We start from the raw sequence: 19,862 nt of genomic DNA, 5'->3' as shown, positions 1-19,862 counted from the left end.
AAAAAAAAGGATTTGAATGGCATATTTGCGGGAATTTGTTACCATAACTAAGGAAAAATATCTAACCAGTACTTACCAAACTACAAGGTAAAGAAGTGTGATATGCATACCACAAACAAAATGAATGCATCACAGCTACCCCTGCGTACTTTCTATCACACCTAGAAGTCAACTACCTAAAACAGCTCTAAGCAATGAAGTTTAAGACAGTGAACTCACATTAAAGAGATCAATGCAGACTAGACACTTGCAGAAAAAGTCTCTAGGAATGTGCTGAACTCCATATTCTGAAGGACTATGGGTAAGATGGGAAACATTTATAAATTTTTAAATGGCTGAGATTTCACTGCAGGGTTAAAACAGTTGATAAACTAATATTTTTATTTGAGGTTATGTTTCCATTGTAAATTACAGCACTTAGGCACTGGCAGGCTCTAACAGTTAAAATTTATCAGCTCCATATTGCTACTTTTCAAATAACTTATCTATGTGCACATATGGATTATATAGATATATATACATAAATTATAGGGACTCCATTAAAAAAAAAGACAAAGCCTTTTAGGAAAACAAAGAAACAAGTCTCTAACAAATATGCTGAGTCCATTTGAGACATGGGATACGCCTGCACAATGTTGACTATTACAGAGTTTACATACTCTTCACTTCAAGATGCACCATGTAAAAATAACTTTTCTTTAAATGAACAGACTTTGAATTTCATTGTGCTATATAATAAGCACTTTTCCAGTAAATTCTTTTCTTCAGAACTCTGACTATACACTTCACTTCTTAGGGATTAATGAAACACAGTGATGTATGACATGAATGGCTTATACAGACTGCAGGAAGAGAAGCCATCACCTTTACCTGAAGTGGGAGACTTGCAACGCTCTAGCTCCAGGGAAACTGGACTGTCACTGAGTTCAGTCAGGCCTGAAAAAATGGAGTTAAAAAGTTAAGTTACAATCTAACAGGGAATGCTTCAACTTTCTCGGCTGTTGATATTCTACACTCTAAAGTCAGTTTGGAGAACGGAATGGTGTGAAATGTGAGGGAAATACCTATTTCAGAATAACTGCATTTTTCAGGCTGTCACTACAGAAATTTAGGTCTGCTTTAAAAAAAAAAAAAAATCACACCTCATGTTAGCTCTAATTTGTTTTCCCGAATGCCTCAGGCTATAAAGAGTCACTTTACCTAATGGCCCAAAGCAAGTAAATATAGTTTAAAATTTAAATGTCTGCAATGTAAATCAAACTCAGTCTTCCCTGTCCAACTGACATGGAATCATCTCTGCTTTCACATGCTGTGGAATGCACGAAGGAAACCATAAAACAGGGTGGGGAAGGATGAAAAAAAAAAAGGTAGTACTGGTGAAAGAAGAAACTGAATACAAGAATATCATCACTACAATATCAGGATCTTTTGTATGAATTCACACAAGATAGCTCATTTTAAAGAGCACATAGGTGATGGTAACTCTGTCTGAATATAAGAAGCAGTTTTTTGACAAGGTACCTTACACATTGTTTATAAAGATTTGTGAGGAACTCATGTGCAGCAGTCTACCATGGAGAACAGCAGCAAGCAGCAAGTAATGTAAGCCGAGTTTATACTGCTTAAGCATGGGCTTGTGTCTGTGATCAAGCTAAGACCCACCTTTAGCACAGATTACATACATGAGTTTGAACATGCCTTCTGGGCATGTCTCGTGCTACCCTTTACCATGGGCTAACTGTTGAGTGGGTGAGCTGGGTAGGGCCATACCTATTCAAACATGCTGCTCAGATGTAACCCATTGTGCCCTGTGGCTTATATCACTTGTGACAAGGAGGTCTGATACTTCATGCCATAGGCTGCTTTGGACTGGCAGACATCCGAGCACCAGATATCCATCTACAAGCAACTACACTCACAGCACTCAGGTCATAGAGTATAATGAGCATTAGCCCACATTCAGATGCACATCACTGTAGTACTGACAGTGTGTTTATGCACACTGCTTATGCTGATGTATCCTGGAAGTCAAACGTTCTATCTGGACCTTTCAGTATGCTTTAATCTGGCACCAGTCCTGCCACATATGTTTTTAATTTTGTATGGCTTCTGGACATTAAACCTCAGAGACTTCACCTCTAAAATTCATCTAGACACTTGTTTAAAAAAAATAAAACTCTGGTACCATTCAGTCATTGAAGTCTGGTACCATAGAAGGTCTCTTTGTATTAAAAAGAATGGGTTCTCAATGTAGATACTGGTATTTTTATTACAGTGTAACTTTGAACTGCTCTGAGAAATGGGGAACATCCAGAGCCTGATAAGCAGAATAAAAAGCTGCCACCGCTAGCTAAGCTATGCCACTGCTCGAAAAACATTGAGAGCACAGCATCAATTTGGCCTGTCAAGTGGTAATACCATATTTGCTCCTGACTCTTAAATGACAGAAGATCACAATCCAGATGTTAATGTCAAAACCCCCAAAAATGTATTTCAAAAAAATTTAGTTGAATCATTTTTCATTCAATTTAGAATCTGTGGCAGAATTTTATATTGTAATCAGTTGTGAGTCTAGTTACTTTTGGAATTGCAACAGAATTCAGGAAATGCAAGCACTCAGGGAGCCTCTCTATGTATCTTTCTTACAGCAAATCTTACACCTCACTTTGTGGTCTCTGTATGTACCTGCAGATTTGGGACATTTGATTTTTGCAGCAGCAGTTTCTGTAAGGTATAGTGCAAGTTTGGTTCATTAATATATCAGAGGCCTCAAATAAATAAAATTAAATATTAAACTCTGATTCTTTTCTAAATGCAGTGTTGGAGTTTTAAAAACTTAAGATTATGGCTATGATGTTATGATAAACAAAAATCCTTCAAAACTACATTGAGTTACTATTGGTTACAGTTACAATGCCAAATCCTAGGTCATATTTAATTCTAAATAAAATTTCTCTTTTTGTGAGTTCAAAGAGACAGTATTACAGCTCAAGCCACATTATGGTGCCACTGATTTATGTAGGAAATCTGCCAAATACACCACTGTTCTGAAAAACAAATAGCAACTACTGTGAGAATACCACAAGCTCTTTATGCTTGGCAACAGTTCAACAGCTTACTACAGTAAAGATGCATTTCATATTATGGCATTTTAGAATGGTGAATGCAAAATTCTCTACAGATCTAGACTTGTTGTCAGGACCCTATAATCTCTAATAATGTCCACCAGCATATGCTTAAAACAAACAAACAAACAAAAGTGCAATAATACCACTTATGCTTAGTGTGGGGATTTACATGCCCTCCACAAGCATGCTGTCTTAGTCTCTCTTGGACACTTACTTAGTCTCTCTTGGACACTTACTTGGACTTGCTTAAGAACTGACGCTTGTAGATTTTGCCCTGCCATAAATCTTTCTTGCTTAGAGACATTGAGTTCTACTCATTATTCAAAGTTTCTTTTAATCTTACTAAATTAACAATCCCAAAGATATTATCTGACAATGACTTGCACAATCAAATCATTCACTGAAAGGAATCAACACGTTTGTCAATTTTTAATGTTACCTTTGATTCCATTAAATGTTGTCATTTGTCTCCCTTTGAGATAAGAAAGGAAGTACTCAAGCTCGTCTATGTACTAGTGCTTATTTTCTACTGTCATTTCCTTTATAAGGAAACCATGTTAAATCTTTTTAGTATTTACTCATCTGCAAGTATTTCCACACAGCTCAGTTTCCCTTGAATCTTTGAGAGGCTACAACAGCTACTGAAGTTGCGTTAAAAAAAACCCAACAAGTTCACTTCTTGCTTTGAAGTTCTGTAGGCCCAATCTGCGTCCCAAGATATTTTAGCTAATTTTAGCAAAAATAACCAGCAAATTTTGAGTCCAGGTAGATCAAGAAGAACGTAGCGGCAAAACTAAAGGCAAATAATTGAGATTGGGAATTTAAAGAACCACCTGTGAGAAGATGTACCTGTTGACGTTATAATGAAGTTGATTTTTGCTTTGAAGAAATTATAAACATGAAACTTATACAATATCTAAATATACCTTATGAAGCATAAATCAATTTTAATGGCATCGCACAGACACTTTTCAAAGTTTACTGGTTGCCTTCTCCTTTTTAATAAAGAACCAGAAACATTAGTAAAGGATCAAAAATGCACTGTCTAGTATGAAAAAACTTTTATGAACTCAATTTAAAATAATTTTAATTTAGAAATTTTGATCTCTATGATTACACAATTTAGACATAATTTACTTAAAAATCCATAGCCATAATACCTTTAATTAAACATTAATAAATTATAAGCAAATTCTAATATTCACAAGCCAATAAGTAAACTCAATGTTATCTTAATCCATTGTCTTCACACTGAATTACCATAATATAGAATCACAGAAGTTGGAAGGGACCCACAAGGATCATCGAGTCCAACTCCTGGGTCCCCCAAGGACCACCCAAAATAAATAAATAAATAAAAATCAGATCATGTGTATGAGAGCACTGTCCAAATACTTCTTGAACTCCATCAGGCTTGGTGCCATGACCACTGCCATGGGGAGCTTGTTCCAGTGCCCAAACAGCTTCCTGGTGAAAACCCTTTTCCTGATATCCGGCCTGAACCTCTCCTGTCACAGCTTCAGGTCATTCCCTTGGGTCTTATTGCTGGTCACCAGAGAGAAGAGATAGGTGCCTGTCTCTCCACTTCCCCTCATGACAAAGTTGTAGACCTCTATGAGGTCTCCCCTCAGTCTCCTCTTCTCCAGGCTGAACAATCCAAATGACCTCAGCTGCTCCTCATACGTCTTCCCCTCCAGACCCTTTACCACCTTTGTTGTCTTCCTTTGGACGCTCTCTAAGAGTTTTATATCTTTCTTATACTGTGGCACCCAAACCTGAACACAGTAATCAAGCTGAGGCCACACAAATGCAGAGTAGAGGGGGACAATCACTTCCCACGATCAACTAGCAATGTCGTTCATGATGCACCCCAGGACATGGTTGGCCCTCCTGGCCACCAAGGCACCCTGCTGGCTCATGTTCAGCTTGGTGTTCATCAAAACCCCCAGCTCTCTTTCTGCAGGGCTGCTCTCCAGCCCCTCATCCCCAACTCTGTACGTATAGCCAGGGTTGCCCCTTCCCAGGTGCAGAACCTGGCACTTACGCTTGTTGAACTTCATATTGTTGGTGATTGCCCAGCCCTCTAATTTGTCCAGATCTCTCTGCAAGGACCACCCTCAACGGAGTCAACAGCTCCACGCAATTTGGTATTGTCCACAAACTTGGTCAAAAAACCTTCAAGTCCTTCATCCAAATCGTCTATGAAAACATTGAAGAGTACTGGTCCTACAATGGAGCCCTGGGGATCCCCACTAGTAACTGGCCACCAGCCTGATGTAACCCCATTTACAAGAACCCTCTGGGCCTGACCCATCAGCCAACTGTTCACCCATCTTGTTATGCTTTTATCTAACTGTATTCTGGTCGTTTTGTCCAGGATACTGTAAGAGACAGTATTAAAAGCTTTACTGAAATCCAGAGATTACATCGACTGGCCTCCTTTGGTCAACTAGCTGGCTGTACTTGTTGTAAAAGAAAATTAAGTTTGTTAGACATGACTTTCCCTGTGTGAACCCATGTTGGCTCTGACCAATGACTGCATTGTCCTTTAGGTGTTTTTCAGTAACTCCCAGAATAATCTTCTCCATGATTTTACCAGGCACTGAAGTGAGACTGACAGGACTGCAATTATCAGGATCTTCTTGCCTTTCTTGAAAAGTGGGACTATGTTTGCCAGCTTCCAGTCAACTGGGACCTCTCTGGATTCCCAAGACTGTTGAAAAATAATTGAGAGAGGTCCTGCGATAACATTAGCCATCTCTCTGAGTACTCTGGGAAAAATCCCCTCAGGCCCCATGGACTTATATGTAGCCAGGTGAAGCAGCAAATCCCGCACAAGTGTAGGATTAAATGGGAGTTTATTGTTCCCACAGTCATGGTCCTCCAACCGAGGGCAGCTGGGGTCCCAGAGCCCATCACTGGTGTTGAAGACAGAGGTGAAAAATGCATTAAATGTCTCCGCTTTGTCTATTTTTCCTTTATATTTTAAAATGATGCATTCTTTGGAAATGGCAGCTAGTTTAGAATGTAGCTGGTGACTACAACCAACCTAGATTAGCTTCAACTGTATTGTTAGGTGTGATTTAGTGTTAATTACTAAAAATTAATGACTCATTACACAGTATTCTGTGTCCTCCTTTCAGAGCAAGGTTACTTTTACTCACATCCTCTCAAAATGAAGGCCTGAAGGAGGAATAAAGGGTTCTCAGTGAAAAGTTTTGATTCTGAATATTATTCTCCAATGGTTAAACATCCTTTAAGTTGTTGCCTTTTTTGGTTGCTTCAAAACACTATTCATTTTCTTGTTTTACCAACAGATGGTATGAATTTCTAGTAGGAGATCAAGCTGACTTTGCAAGTTGGTATTTTTACGTTCTGCTGCAAATACAATCTCTCTAGATGCAGCACATGTATTTGTTTTAATATTGGAACACGTTATCTACTGCTAGGTAATAACATGTACAACTTGATTTCAACGGGATAAAGAAAAAAAGACAGCGCACCTCTACCCCCATCCCAGTTCAGCACTACTGCAGAGAGATTTTATTTGGTTTGGCACAGTCTTGCTACATATGAAGGTAGCTGCCAGCAAATGCTATAGCAAATAGAATGGAGCCATCAGCCCTCAAAAACTTTCTCCAGCTGTCTACTTATTTCTTCTCTTAGCCTTGTATTTTCCTCAGACTACTCCTGATAGGACAATCATGTCTCCAGTCCCTCTCACTATAATATGCCTAGAATTGATTACATTGCTCCTTTTAATTTCGTCCCTTTTTCCTTCTCCCTTCCCACTTCTGCTTTCCAAGCTGGCGAACGTGCTGCCTTGATGCTCTAAGCCCACTCTAAGCCCTTTTGAGCCTGCTTTACACATGTATATATCAAGCTTTTTTATATCAAGCTTTCTACAGATTTATTGGCTAAATTTCATAACATTTTTTTTTCTGCTTCATATATCATATATCCTTGACATTGCTGAACATGCCTTTCCTTTGGCAAACCTCGTCTCCAAGATACTGCTTCTTTTCCCTATTTGACGCTTTCTTTCACTCTCCCTCTTCAGTTGCAGTTCTTTTGCTCTCCCTGTTCAGTTCCCAGACTGAAACATCTACCCTTTCTTCATCTCTCTGTCCCAGTATGAGCAGTATCTTTTTTACCCTAATGATTCATAAAAACATCTCTTCTATGATTTCTTCCATCCAAGTTAGAGTAGCATACCTGTGTTTCTAAAATTTACTCATAAATGTCCAGACATGAACTTATCACCAGTATAAACTATTTTTTATCCTGTGAAGTCTTTTCTGTCTTCACTACTTCAACATCATAAACAGTATCAGTACTCTAATCCATAGTACTGGTTTCACCCTTGGAACATCACACTAACTCTCAGATTCAGGCTGGATACAAACTAGCCAGTTTCTTGCTGCAAATCACCTCCAAAATGATTGATAGAAATACCTTGCTCATTAATAATCTTTTCTTTGGCTTCAATGAATACAAGTCTGTTTCTTTCAAACTGACTCTCATGAAATTATCTCCTTGGTTCATTACTTTAATTGAATCAAACCCAGCTATGTCTTCCCATTAACTTCCCATTTTTATTCATATAATCCTCAATACTTTAGACCTAATGCTTGTTATCTATCATATGACTGTTCCTTGTTTTGTCTTGATAATATCAGCTTCAAGCACACAATTTCCAAAAATAATTTATTTTTATTTTCCCATCATTGTCCCTTACAAGTATAAGCTTATAATCAAAATCCTAAATGCATCCTCAAAACCCCTCTTAAATCTCCTATCTCACATTAGACCTCTAGCAAAGTACAACTTGAAAATGACTTAGCAACTGGAGATGCTATATAAATACTGCTCGCTAGCTGAGATATTTTACGCTCTGACACATTCTTGCCCTGTTCTTTGTCTTAGTGTCTGGTGCATCTTTCAGATCACACAGTACATATTCTGTATGTATGTACATACTCATTCGGTACTTCAGTATCAAAGGGCAAAAGCAGCAAAACAGTTTTTAAAGAAAGAGATGAAGTTGTCAGTGATAGTGCACAAGAGTCAAACTCAGAGTCTTCAGTTATGATGTATCCAGAAATATTTTGGGGTTGAAGATAGAAACTACTTTACAAATTTTCAGCTCTGAAAACCTGTGGTCTGTGCTAGTCATTTTGGATAAACATGCTGGTCTTTTTTGGTCTTAGTATTTATTCATTTTAGCTTTTGAGGAAACCCCCAAACCTTTGACTTTTGCGTTCTCTCTTACAGACTTGAAATTAAAAAGACCTGACCAATAATGTTTAAAACATTATGCAATAGTCCTCTTTATGGGCTGCTAGTTTTCTAACTGGCCTGGTCTTTTAACTAAACAGGCCACCTTTTATGAAGTACTATGAAATAAAATCATAGAAATGAGTTCTTAAATAATCAGTCTAGGGAGAGAGAATAGAATTTCATGTGTGAACGTACAAATGCATTTCAATAACTATATGACTCGGTACTGATGTGAGATGCTAAAACAACTGTCACCTTTCTTTATTTTGCCTACATTGAGTATTCAATGTAAAATTGCCTATCCAGTTGTTCTGTGAAAGCTACTTTAAAAAAAGAGATGAATAAGAGGCATCCTGGAGACCTAATTACATATAAGCACTGCAGTTAATTAAGATGCATACAGCTCGTTGGCTGAACACTCATTTTTGCAAAATTAATTATAGCTTTGTTCATCACATTGTGCAGCGATAAATGCTAATATTTAAATTGCATATCACTGTAATTCAAAAATTAAAAATATTAAAAACATTAATTTTCATAACTCTTTGATGTGTGTATTTTTATACCTACTTTACATTCCCCATTAAAGATCAGAGCCACTGAATGGTTCCCCAAAGCCAAATATTCAAGTACCAAAGCAAGATTAAAATTTAAAATTTCACAGCACGCAACCCAATTGGTAGACCTTTAAACCACATTGCTCTTCTGAGAATATGGAAGATTTAATTAATAACTGCAACCAGGCAGTGCCATCGCAAAACAAGAAATGCTTCATATAAGTAAGTGTACACTGAAATGAAAACAAAACCAATGGAAAATATTGTCATCAAGAATGTGACATCATTGAAAATTCATTTCTAAGGCAAAATCTGCCCCATTAGTCCATGAGATTTTCTCATTGATTCTTTTGGAAGAAGAAAACAGATCTGAAGTATCTGTATAACAAGAAAATTGTCAAAATTAAGCATGGTTGACATTACAAAGTATAAGTTGCATGCATGCTGAATGTGTTTAAGAAACACATTACAAAGCACAAACACATGGGTTTAAGTCAGGCATAGTCTCATCATCATAAAGCTATTTGCCTAACCTTTATAGAACTTACTCTGATAGGAAGTACGGATCCGTTTCGTTAAATCTGGATAAAAGTTAGACAGGCCACGCATGCAAAAGTTGTCTTTGGAACATGCCAGTACACCAGCATCAGCAGCAGGCAGAGGAAAGAGAGAAAAAACAGTCTAAAGTGAAAGGAAGTGATATCCATAACCAGCATCTAGAACAGCCAAGGTGAAGAAATTTCAGCAGATGCTTACCTTCCAATTGGGAAATATAACAAGAAAAATAATCAAAAAAAGTAAAGGATGTGGGATGGATGGTGAGAAAGCAGCTGAGTATATTTCTTTTAGATGCATAGTTTCTACTAGCAATCTAGAAATGCATATTTTTTCTTAGTGGTCACATATACCTAGCAGACTCCATTATAGCAACACAGCTGGAATATTGCCTTAAAGGAGTGGCAAATATTATCCCTGACACGTAGAAATCCTGTGTGGCGCAGTGCTGACAATACTTATTTCTAGGACAGTTAACCTCTCTACCTTTTGTACACGGCTCTGCAGCATATTGCCTATGGCTGGCTGCTCAAATTACACTGGGAGCTGCTGTGAGTCAGGCTGAACCAGAGAGAGAAGCTGAAGATAGCTTAAAGCTGCTTGTCTCTTTCCTCAGCTGTGCCAAACTTAAATCCTTAACACTTGGCACAGATGAGAGCTAAACTTGCCATGATTAAATGCCTAGAAAGTGAGACTAATAGTCTTTCAGGGATGAAAGTAGGCCTGAAGACTTACATTTTATTCTCCAAATTTCACTTTCTTTTTGGAATACAATCATATTTACAATGAAAAAAAATTATGTTGACTTTATGGAGAAATAGGATTTGATGATTTGCTTTAGGGTCTGCTGATGAAAATGCTGATGTCATAAAACCACTATTATTTCCTGCTTTTATAACTTTGTAGTTAGATTTAAAACACTCAACATTTTCAAACAGATTTTTAAATCTAATTCTAAAACTCCACAGCTATATGAATCACATTTCATAATTGTCTCTGACTCAAGTATGTTACAATGGAATAGAATATATAGAGTAAAAAGACTTGAAACACAGATCTTTTTTTCCCTCATACAAGTCAAGTTCTTAGATAACCAAAAATGTCTGGCAAAATTTAAATGTGACTAATATTTCTAATATGCAATGCATAACAGCTGTGAAATGCGATCCTCTTGGCATCAACTTTTAAGATGTGGTACAGCTGGATTTATTAAGTTTGTATCAGGAGCTTCAAGTCACTAACAAAGTGGCTAATTGGAGCTAGTTATGCTATCTACATAACATGTTTCTCAGATGTTACTCTATTCTCCAAACACAACTGCCTATCCAAATACCAATGGATAACATTTGGCAGAAGGAAGGTGCAGTTAAGTTTAAATTGAAGTCTTACCTATCGGTGTGAACTTACTGAAAACTGAAAAAAAAAAACAACCAATATAGAGACTACATTTCAAGTGACTGCTAGAGAAACAATTTGCTGGTCTACTCATTACAATTTTTTAGAGACTCAGCTAAGGGAATTACTTGCTGACCTCCATCCCAAAAGAACAAACTTCCTCATACATTTTGTTTCTGAGAGAAAGCATCAGTACCTAAAGTATGTCAGGTTTCTTTTGTCAAGTTATAGAAACTCCATTGGCTGGCAAATAGTCATGCATTTCAAAAGCACTATAAAAAGCCACAGGCAAAAAACCAAAGAACATCAGGCTCATAACCACGATGTTTTACTTCCTACCTGCAGCAAACTGCTTGCTTTTGCGAGGCGAACGGGGTTGACGTTGGTATGGATCACTTGATCCATATAGGTCAAGGGTTCCCATGCTCAGCAGTACTGTCTTCTGCATAAAGTCCACAACAGCCAAACCATTGCAGTTTCCAAATGCCACTCTGAAAAAAGAAATATTTCTCAGAGGTATTAGTAATACATAGTTAAGTGGAGTAAACAGTAATTACCATTTAATATTATGAATTCTGCAGAAAAAAATTCTTCAGAAACTACTCAAAGCTTACTTTTAAAAATTCCTACAGATTCGTAATTCTGAATTTATAAAATTGTGTCCTGAATCACAGTAATTTACATTCCAGAAGGCAGACTGCCCATTTTAACTTTTTGTGCCAAATGCATTGCAATAACATCTATATGTTGCTTTACTGCATAGTGTAATTACAAAAATAGTGACGTAAATTGAGACTACAAATCTGGACATAGATCTTAAAAAGTTGTTATATATCTAAAATACAAATGTATATATATACTATATATACATATATAGTATATATATACTATATATATAGTATATAGTGTGTATATATAGTATATATAGTATATAGTATATATACTATATAGTATACATATACAAATATATATCTAAAATACAAATACAAATTAAAATAAAAATACAATGTACAATATGTAAAAATACAATAAGTTGCACTGAGGAATAAACTCTACATTTTAGGTATGTAGAGTAATATCTGTTTCAGAAATTATTAAAGCCTGTTTTGTATAATAGAATAACTTTTCACAGAGTTTCCCTAGGACAAAAAATGAATGGTATCAGTCATATTTGCCAGAAGACCACTTTATACAAAGCTTAATACATCTTCATGTTTCTTGACACAAACTGACTGACAAGGAATAGAAAGAAATTATTTCACTATTTGTTTTTTGCCATTCTTGTATTTTGCTTTAAATCATACATTAATAGAAATTGTCAGAGAAAGGATATTGAAATAAAAAAGCTTATTAGTGTAAATGGTGTCAGCAATTCCTATGTTCATAAAAGACCAGATGGGTGGAGAAGTGGAAAAATAAGGGAATAAAAATTGTACCAGTATCGTTCTCATCTGTTAATACTTTAGGCAACAAAAGTGATAAACACTTGCATCTTGAGAATGATTAACCTGGGATTTATTAATTTTGGAAAACATGAGACAAATGAAGAGTTAATGATCTGACTCTGTGGTCAGCAAATCATCAAATCAAGAAAACAGCTCATCACTTCATAGTCTGCACTTTTCTAAACTTCTCTAAGTTCACAGACAATCATGGACATATTTTTTCTTATAACTTAAAAAATTACCAAAAAAATAAGAATTTGCTTATTAATATTAAAATGCTTCTCAGGAATGATAAGAAAATCTAGGCAGACATTACTATAAACAAGCCTTAAGACAAAGTGCTAACATATTAAGTCGTTATAAAATCAAATACAAAATAAACACAATGAATTTTTCAAAATTGAGTGAATGGAATTTGTTGCTAGGGGAAGTTCTATTCTGTGAAGAAACTTCTGTGTCTTTCATAGAAATGTCATAAAATTTTCAACAGACATTCCTTGACAATTAATCTGTAGATTTGTTCAAAATTTTTAGCACATGAGCTGGTAATAATTTTTCAGAGACTTTCAGTCCAACAGAACATAATTTGAATCAAATTTAGTATTTGTATTTAACCTTGTAGCTCTTCGTATGCAACTGAAGCATTTTGTAACTTTTTCCTTTTTACTATCATAACATCAAAAAGTTTTTGGATGATTCATTTAAACAGAAATAAAACAGGTGTTAATACTTTCAATTTGTAGCTTTGCACTGTTAAAGGTAAGCAGCATAAATTAAATAAAATTTCACAACACCTGAAGACTTTAATCTTTGCTGGACATAAAAGTTTTTTTCTATATCTTTAGTCCCATTTCATGTCTGCGGTAACATGAGGTACACTGAGTTCCTATTGTTTGTAATATACAGTTACAGAAATCAAAGTAATAAAAAACAATTCTGGAAGTATACACCTTGGAACACACTTACTATACTATGCTTTTCTTCTAGTTAACCTAATTATTCTTGGAAAAAAAAATTATAAAGGCAAAATAACCTCACAACTAGCATGATAAAAATGACATATCCTCAAAATTTATGCTGAAGTAACACAGTTTTTCCAGATTGTGAAGCTAGATACCAGGAGAAAACTATATCATTAAACTAAATTCTGATGAAAAGATAGGATTGTACATTGTCAGTATAAGCACAAGGAAAAAGTTGAAGGAAACAATACAGAGGAAGAGAGAAGACACTCTGCAGAGGAAATTTAGAGAAATAGGACATTTTTGGTAGACCTTTAGGAAAAGAAACCTTAGGTTATTGGATTATTTATTGTCTAACATGTTTAGTTCTCTCATACTTAGTATATGCTGTTTTGAAGGAGACTGTCCCATAAATTATTACTGCTTCTAGCAAAGAAAACAATTTCACTCATTGAATCAGGCACGTTTATAAAACCACTGTAAATACTAGGAGAATTGTAACCCAGAAGAGTAGTTTACATATGAGAGAATTATGTGATTATTCCTGAAGTCAGATGACTCTTTGAGGCCTAAGACCTGCAAGGGAGCAAATGAGGCAAAACCAAACAATTTACACAAGTGATAAATGAACCTTGGTATGGTAAAACAAAAGAAACTTATGGAATTCATGAACAGAAAACATTTGAAAGCTCAGGCCAAAGACCTGATGAAGCAACAACCAAAACACAATATTTTTGCATAGATGTAAGAATTTTTGCTCTGCATAAAATTTTAAAGTCTGAAGTGTCAGCTGATTTATATAATATCTGTGGGAATCAGACACCTAACACTCATGCTTTTTATTGGAGTAACATCTTCTACATAGGAAATCTGATTAATGTATTCTGGGCAACCCTCAGTGAGAGAAAACATAAAGAATTGGTAATTAAATTGAACTTGAGGAAAAAGATACACACAGATATGCTCACTTGCATTTCCATACAGAATTTAGCATTTGAAGGTTCCTTATTCAATTTTCAATTTCAGGTTTCTGCTTCTCTTGCAAACAGATTAGCACACACATAAAAATACTGTTCTCAGAAGATAATTTCCAATTAAAGATACAATATCATGACAAATGACATTTAACACATAAACACCATTTTTTTACAAAATGTATTTCACCTTGGTGATCCTTTCAAAATAACTTTACGTTACAGATTTGAAAGGTAATTGGATTTTATTTGAAAGGGTGGGTAGAATGATGTAAAACAGTTCAGTCTTTTAAACAGGAGTAGTAAAAATATTGGCAAGAATGGAAGTTTAACATCTAGTATTACAGTCTTTATGAGAATTCAAATATTTTTTTCCCCCAAATCTGGGTTATAGCACCTTTTGATTTTTACTCTGACTTCCAATGTCTGCAGAGAACTTCAAAGTATAACTGGAAAATATGTGACAGTGTTATAAACAATAAATGAATGCACCTTAATTTTGCATTACTTACAGTCCATAAGCAGAGTTTACAGCAAGACTGGTAATCTGTTGTGGAGGCTCACCGTCCACCCACACCAACTGAATAACAAGATTTGCTTGGTATCCAGGAGGCATTCGCACAGGTCGAGTCTTAACACTAAGAAGAAGAGGTACAAAACAAGAACAAACAAACTGGGCCATGAATAACAACCACTTCCCCTGAGAAAATACTAGTGAAGCAGAATCCTCTAATAAGTTCAGAGCAGTACCCATACTTGCAGCATATTGTGCAAATACCTGTTCATTGAGACTAGGCATTTTCACTAGACATTCTAGAACAGGAATGTTTTGGACGAATTTTATGCTTTGACTTTAATTTCTGTCATAGAAACAAATTTGAAAATTTCAACATTCCCTAAAGGAGAGACTCTAGAGAAAATACAGGTGAGATAAGCACTTGGGGTCAATAAAAATAATTTTTGCTTCATCATTTTGTTTTCGTTTTACTTTTCATGATTATTTTCTTGTACTATATAACATACACTTAAAAATTGGCAAGAACTTACATGGAAAACATAAAATACTTTCTTCTGAAAAATCTCAAATTGGACATTTCTGCGTTGTTGGAAGTTTCTTGCTCTTGCTCTGAGGTAAGGCAAGAGAAGACAGATGAGATGTGCCTTTCCATAGTGCACCTCACCATTGCATAAGCAAAACTTCTGGACTTGACAATTCTATTTGTCCATCTAGTACAAAGAAGTCCTGTTTTCTTCTTATAATCTCATACATGAGCTAGTCTTAATGAATAAATGTTTCCTATAGAAAACCCGGTATAAATATTAGCACCTCTTCATATTTTCTTATGGCAAATTCAGTGACTTGGAAAGCAGATAGTGAAGGTGTACACTGAGAAGGGTTTAAGAACTGAGCATTTTTGTATGCCTGTGTTGTTTATGATCTTGACTTATAGAACTCAGTGATACACTGAAAGAAGATACTGTGCAAGAACAACAACACTGAGATGCGTTATTCATTAGTACACGCACACTGTAGGCAGTAATTTAGAAATGACGCACCTTATCTGCCCAGCTGGAGAGAAAAAAGTAACCACTTTAATTGTATTGTATCAGGAGCTTTGTTAATACCATGGTTGGACAGACATGCAAACAAAGAAGCATGCCAAAAAGTACGCCAAAGAAATCCTGGGAGCCAAAAAATGGTGCTGGCAGTAGTGAGATAAGACTTTCTGAGGTGTGGGTTGACCTAGCCATAATGAGCACTTGCTGTAGTGTCATTGCATTAGATACCATGTTGGAACTAATAACACTGTTCCGTCAAGCATGAAGAGATGAAGCAGCAGAAACAGGAGCTGGGGCAAGCATTGAAGGAGCTGAATAGTTTATTACTAGGTGTGCAATGTCTTTCACAACCATCTACAATTTTCCCAGGTTCTGCAGCCTCCTCAAATTTCATAGTCCTATCAGAGCATATCTAGTATACCTGTGAGTACAGGATCACATATCTGGCTTTCATAGCAGAATATATGCAGCATTTCAGGAGGAGGAAGAAGACCTTCATTGGGATTTCCAAAACATAACCATCTGCTGTCCTTTTCATGACCATGACCTGCTCCTGTATTTTTTCCTCTCTGATCACATGAGTATTTAAATTATGTGGCAAGGTTTTGGTACCAGAGGATGGAGGGGCCACAGTGGTGGCCTCTATGAGAAGAGGCCAGAGCAGAGATTGCCCTGCAGCCTGTGGAGACCATGGTAGAGCAGTTATTTCCCTGCAGCCCATGGAGAGGGCCACACAAGAGCAAATCTCCACGCTACAAGAGCAGGTCTCCATATTGCAGCCCATGGAGGACCCCACAGTGGAGCAGGTGAAATGCCACTGAGGTAAATGAAGCCCTGGATTACCCAGGAGTATTGGTGGTGAGAACAAAGGGTTCTATATCTGGGAACCCAAGCTGCTAAGGGAGAGGGGCACTTTTTAGTCCTGGGGAAAACTGAAACTAAAAACAACAGTTGTATATGATGAAGATTTATTTTTTTAAAGCACTTTACAGTGTTTACTGTAAATACGCAGAAACTGAGTATTTTATACAAATAGTCCTCCAGAATGCCTCCTGTGACATGGCCCTTGCATATCTTATGGCTGTAGATAAACCTTTAGGAGCTAGGCTAGTGGTGGTGTTTCCATCTTGCACCTGATTTTCTGTTTTCTCTCATTAGATCCTGCCCTTAGAATTTTTATAAGAGATGTAAAACAGATGAGATACAAGAAGCAAGACTTAAGTCTATTGCCCTTTCAGCTGAGTAGACATACTTTCCATCCCTATTTCCCAATGGTTAACTGATAAAGTGGGGGAACACAGTAGTGAAGTACTCTGTTACCGTGAGTTTCAACAAATATCTAAGACAATGTAATGTGTTTATTCTTTTCCCCTCCTAAACGCACTACCACGAGACTGACAATGGCTGCAGAATTAATTCTGAACTTCTCAAATATGTTTTTCTTACTGCTTTTCCAATACTTTCTTAATAACATACTGAAAAACTCAGACAACTTGAAATGCCTTCAAAGTTTTCTTTCACAGTTTTTACCTGAGCAAAAAGCAAACACCCTACTCTGCATACTCTCCACTACAAATATGAGAATCTTCTTTGGTAATCTGGGTGTTATTTCACAGGCATTTTCTTCAAGCACTAAATTAGTTTTAGTAGGGTTAAAGACTATAAGACTGGAGTAAAATAGTTTCAGATATAATTCAGTTTTTCATTCCCATGTTCGTATGACACTGTCAATCTTTATGCATGTTTGAGTCATTCTCCTGGCTTCACTAACCATCTTGCTTGACCAACACTGTTGATAGTTAGCTCTAAATTGTTTTGGTTTTGCCTTTTTGGAAGTGTTTATACTATGAGTGTAAGCAAGCTGAAGGAGTATTCATAGAAGGAATGTCAATATTTAGTGATTTCCTTGAAATTTTCTTGTTATGCTACATGGAAGTTCATTGGTGCAAAGTTTTGGGTTTTAGTTTTCTTCATGAGATAATCACAGTCAGATCTTTGTCATTTTCAAGCTACTTGTCAAAATTCCTGACTGTCTTAATTTTGAGATGATACTAAAAGTCTGGGAACATTGACTTACCTTCTGGGAACAACTATTTAATGACAGTATATGCATAAAAAATGTTTTACCTGGATAATTGATCACAAATATATCAGTTTTCTTATGCTATTTGGCATATTTGATTATATAATCTTCTGAAATAAGCAAGAAGAGTATTTCCACATTGTTACTCGCCTCTCTTGGTAACGTTTCAGAAAAATAGTAAGTTTTCATTACTTTAGACCCTTCAGTCAGTTGCCTTCTAGTACTTATTTCCAGACACAAACATTCAGATACCGACTTCTGACTAGTAAAATATTATGTAGTGTGGAGTGCTGTAATGAGTTTAAGAAGGAGATATGAAACACAACAGAGCCAAGGTTAAATGCTAGTCTGTATATAAATTTTTATGTGGATTAGCAATATAATTCAAGTTGTGCAACTACCTGCCACGTGTAGGTGGCTGCAGCTTTACAATATCACTGTATATTAGACTCTGTACTGTTACTCACCTTATTAACTTGCATATAAAATCAATAGCATCATCCAGGACTCTACTGGGTTTTCTGCATTTCCAGTACTACTTTCATCTTATCATCATGTCCTGCTTAGAACATAAGTTATTCAAAAGAAAAAGATGGGTTTGGATTGGGGGAATAGTAGGGATATTTATATGCCTTTTCCTGTTGAAAACGGTGTGAGTGTACACAGCATACTTTCATACAAATGTTAGAGGGGGTATGCCAGCAATTCTCATGGTGAACACTAGAGATCACTTCTCTAACAAAATATGTTTCGATTTACTTTGGGCAAAATGGGGCAAAAATCTGTTGGCTGCTTAATATGAGATTGTATGGAGTTTAGCAAACTTACAAAAATGAACTATCAGAACATTTCCAAATTTATTACAGCCTTGCTTCCTTCCAAATCAACAATGCTTCCCCTCCCCTAACTGAGTCAAATAAGAATCCCTTAAGGGAAAATCTTATTCACTGAAAAAATCAATTGCATTCTTACTGATTTCAATGGCACAAAAAGGTTTCCCACTGAGATTTTTTTAATAACTCCTCTCTGCCTCTTCTATTGATTTTAATAGTTTACATTAATCATTAGACTTATGTCTGAGATTCAGCTGCTAGACTGAATGAGGTGGACAAATGAACAGGATGCCAAAAGCTACTGTCTATTATGCATGAGCAATGTCACAATATTACTTTTAAACGTTAATGTTATTTTTCAGGAGCACAACAGACTGAAATATCTGCAAAGTAAGGAATGTTTATGTAAACTGCTTTTGAAGTAATTGAGGCATTAAAAATATTTAATAATAATTAGACTGAAATAATAATGAATTCACTGAGAGGAATCATTATTAACTGTGCACTGTAATTCCTGTGAAATTATGTTTTATGGAGTTTTGTACAGAATTCTGTTTTGAAACTCTTTTAAGCCTGTAATTTATCTGCCTTATTAGTAAGACATATTATTCTACTCCAAACAATAGCAATGTGTACTGTAGCAGACAACAGTTTGCTTCTTCCTAAAGGTTGAACACCTATATACTTCCACATAGTGCAACTGATTCAAAACATTTAAGATTGTTTGGTGGGTATGAACACGGTTTCCTTCCCCAACATGTCATAAAATATACATACCTCTTTCACAGAGGATTATTTTACTATTATACTAATTAATCAAGGACCAAAAGCTTTGCACATGGTCACTTTATGGAAGTATCTTTGTGAACTACAAAAAAAAAAAAAAAGTTCCTCAAAAATTCATTGATCTATTCTGTAGTGCTTGTATTCCATTCAAAACTGGATGTGAGATGAAGATTTACTCATAGATCATACTGGAAAATTACACTCAAACTTTAACTGTAAGTTTGTCTTCTCCATAACTTAATTCCAGCTATTTAAAGTCCATTGTTAATTATTTTGCCTTAATTCTTTCGTTTGTTTAAAATTC

The 19,862-nt window shown here is 35.9% G+C and overlaps 1 protein-coding gene across 13 annotated transcripts in view; it reads right to left on the bottom strand.

Moving 5' to 3' along the window:
* Window positions 1-19,862, bottom strand: part of STXBP5L (syntaxin binding protein 5L) — a 198,887-nt gene that overhangs the window by 40,709 nt on the left and 138,316 nt on the right. For 7 of the 13 annotated variants that reach the window (XM_048047651.2, XM_013196367.3, XM_013196370.3 and 4 more), the window contains exons 17-20: window positions 14,809-14,934; window positions 11,255-11,406; window positions 9,514-9,585; window positions 871-936 (exon numbers count right to left, since the gene is read on the bottom strand). In XM_048047651.2, the coding sequence (XP_047903608.1) occupies window positions 871-936; window positions 9,514-9,585; window positions 11,255-11,406; window positions 14,809-14,934 (416 nt within the window). The remainder of the gene's footprint in view (window positions 1-870; window positions 937-9,513; window positions 9,586-11,254; window positions 11,407-14,808; window positions 14,935-19,862) is intronic. The other 6 variants (XM_048047655.2, XM_048047656.2, XM_013196373.3 and 3 more) reach the window with 3 other exon arrangements.

Source organism: Anser cygnoides, chromosome 1 (genome assembly GCF_040182565.1).
Source record: "Anser cygnoides isolate HZ-2024a breed goose chromosome 1, Taihu_goose_T2T_genome, whole genome shotgun sequence".
Classification (NCBI taxonomy): Eukaryota; Metazoa; Chordata; class Aves; order Anseriformes; family Anatidae; genus Anser; species Anser cygnoides.
The sequence above is the reverse complement of the archived record's forward strand: the minus strand, read 5'-3'. Positions and strand labels throughout refer to the sequence as shown.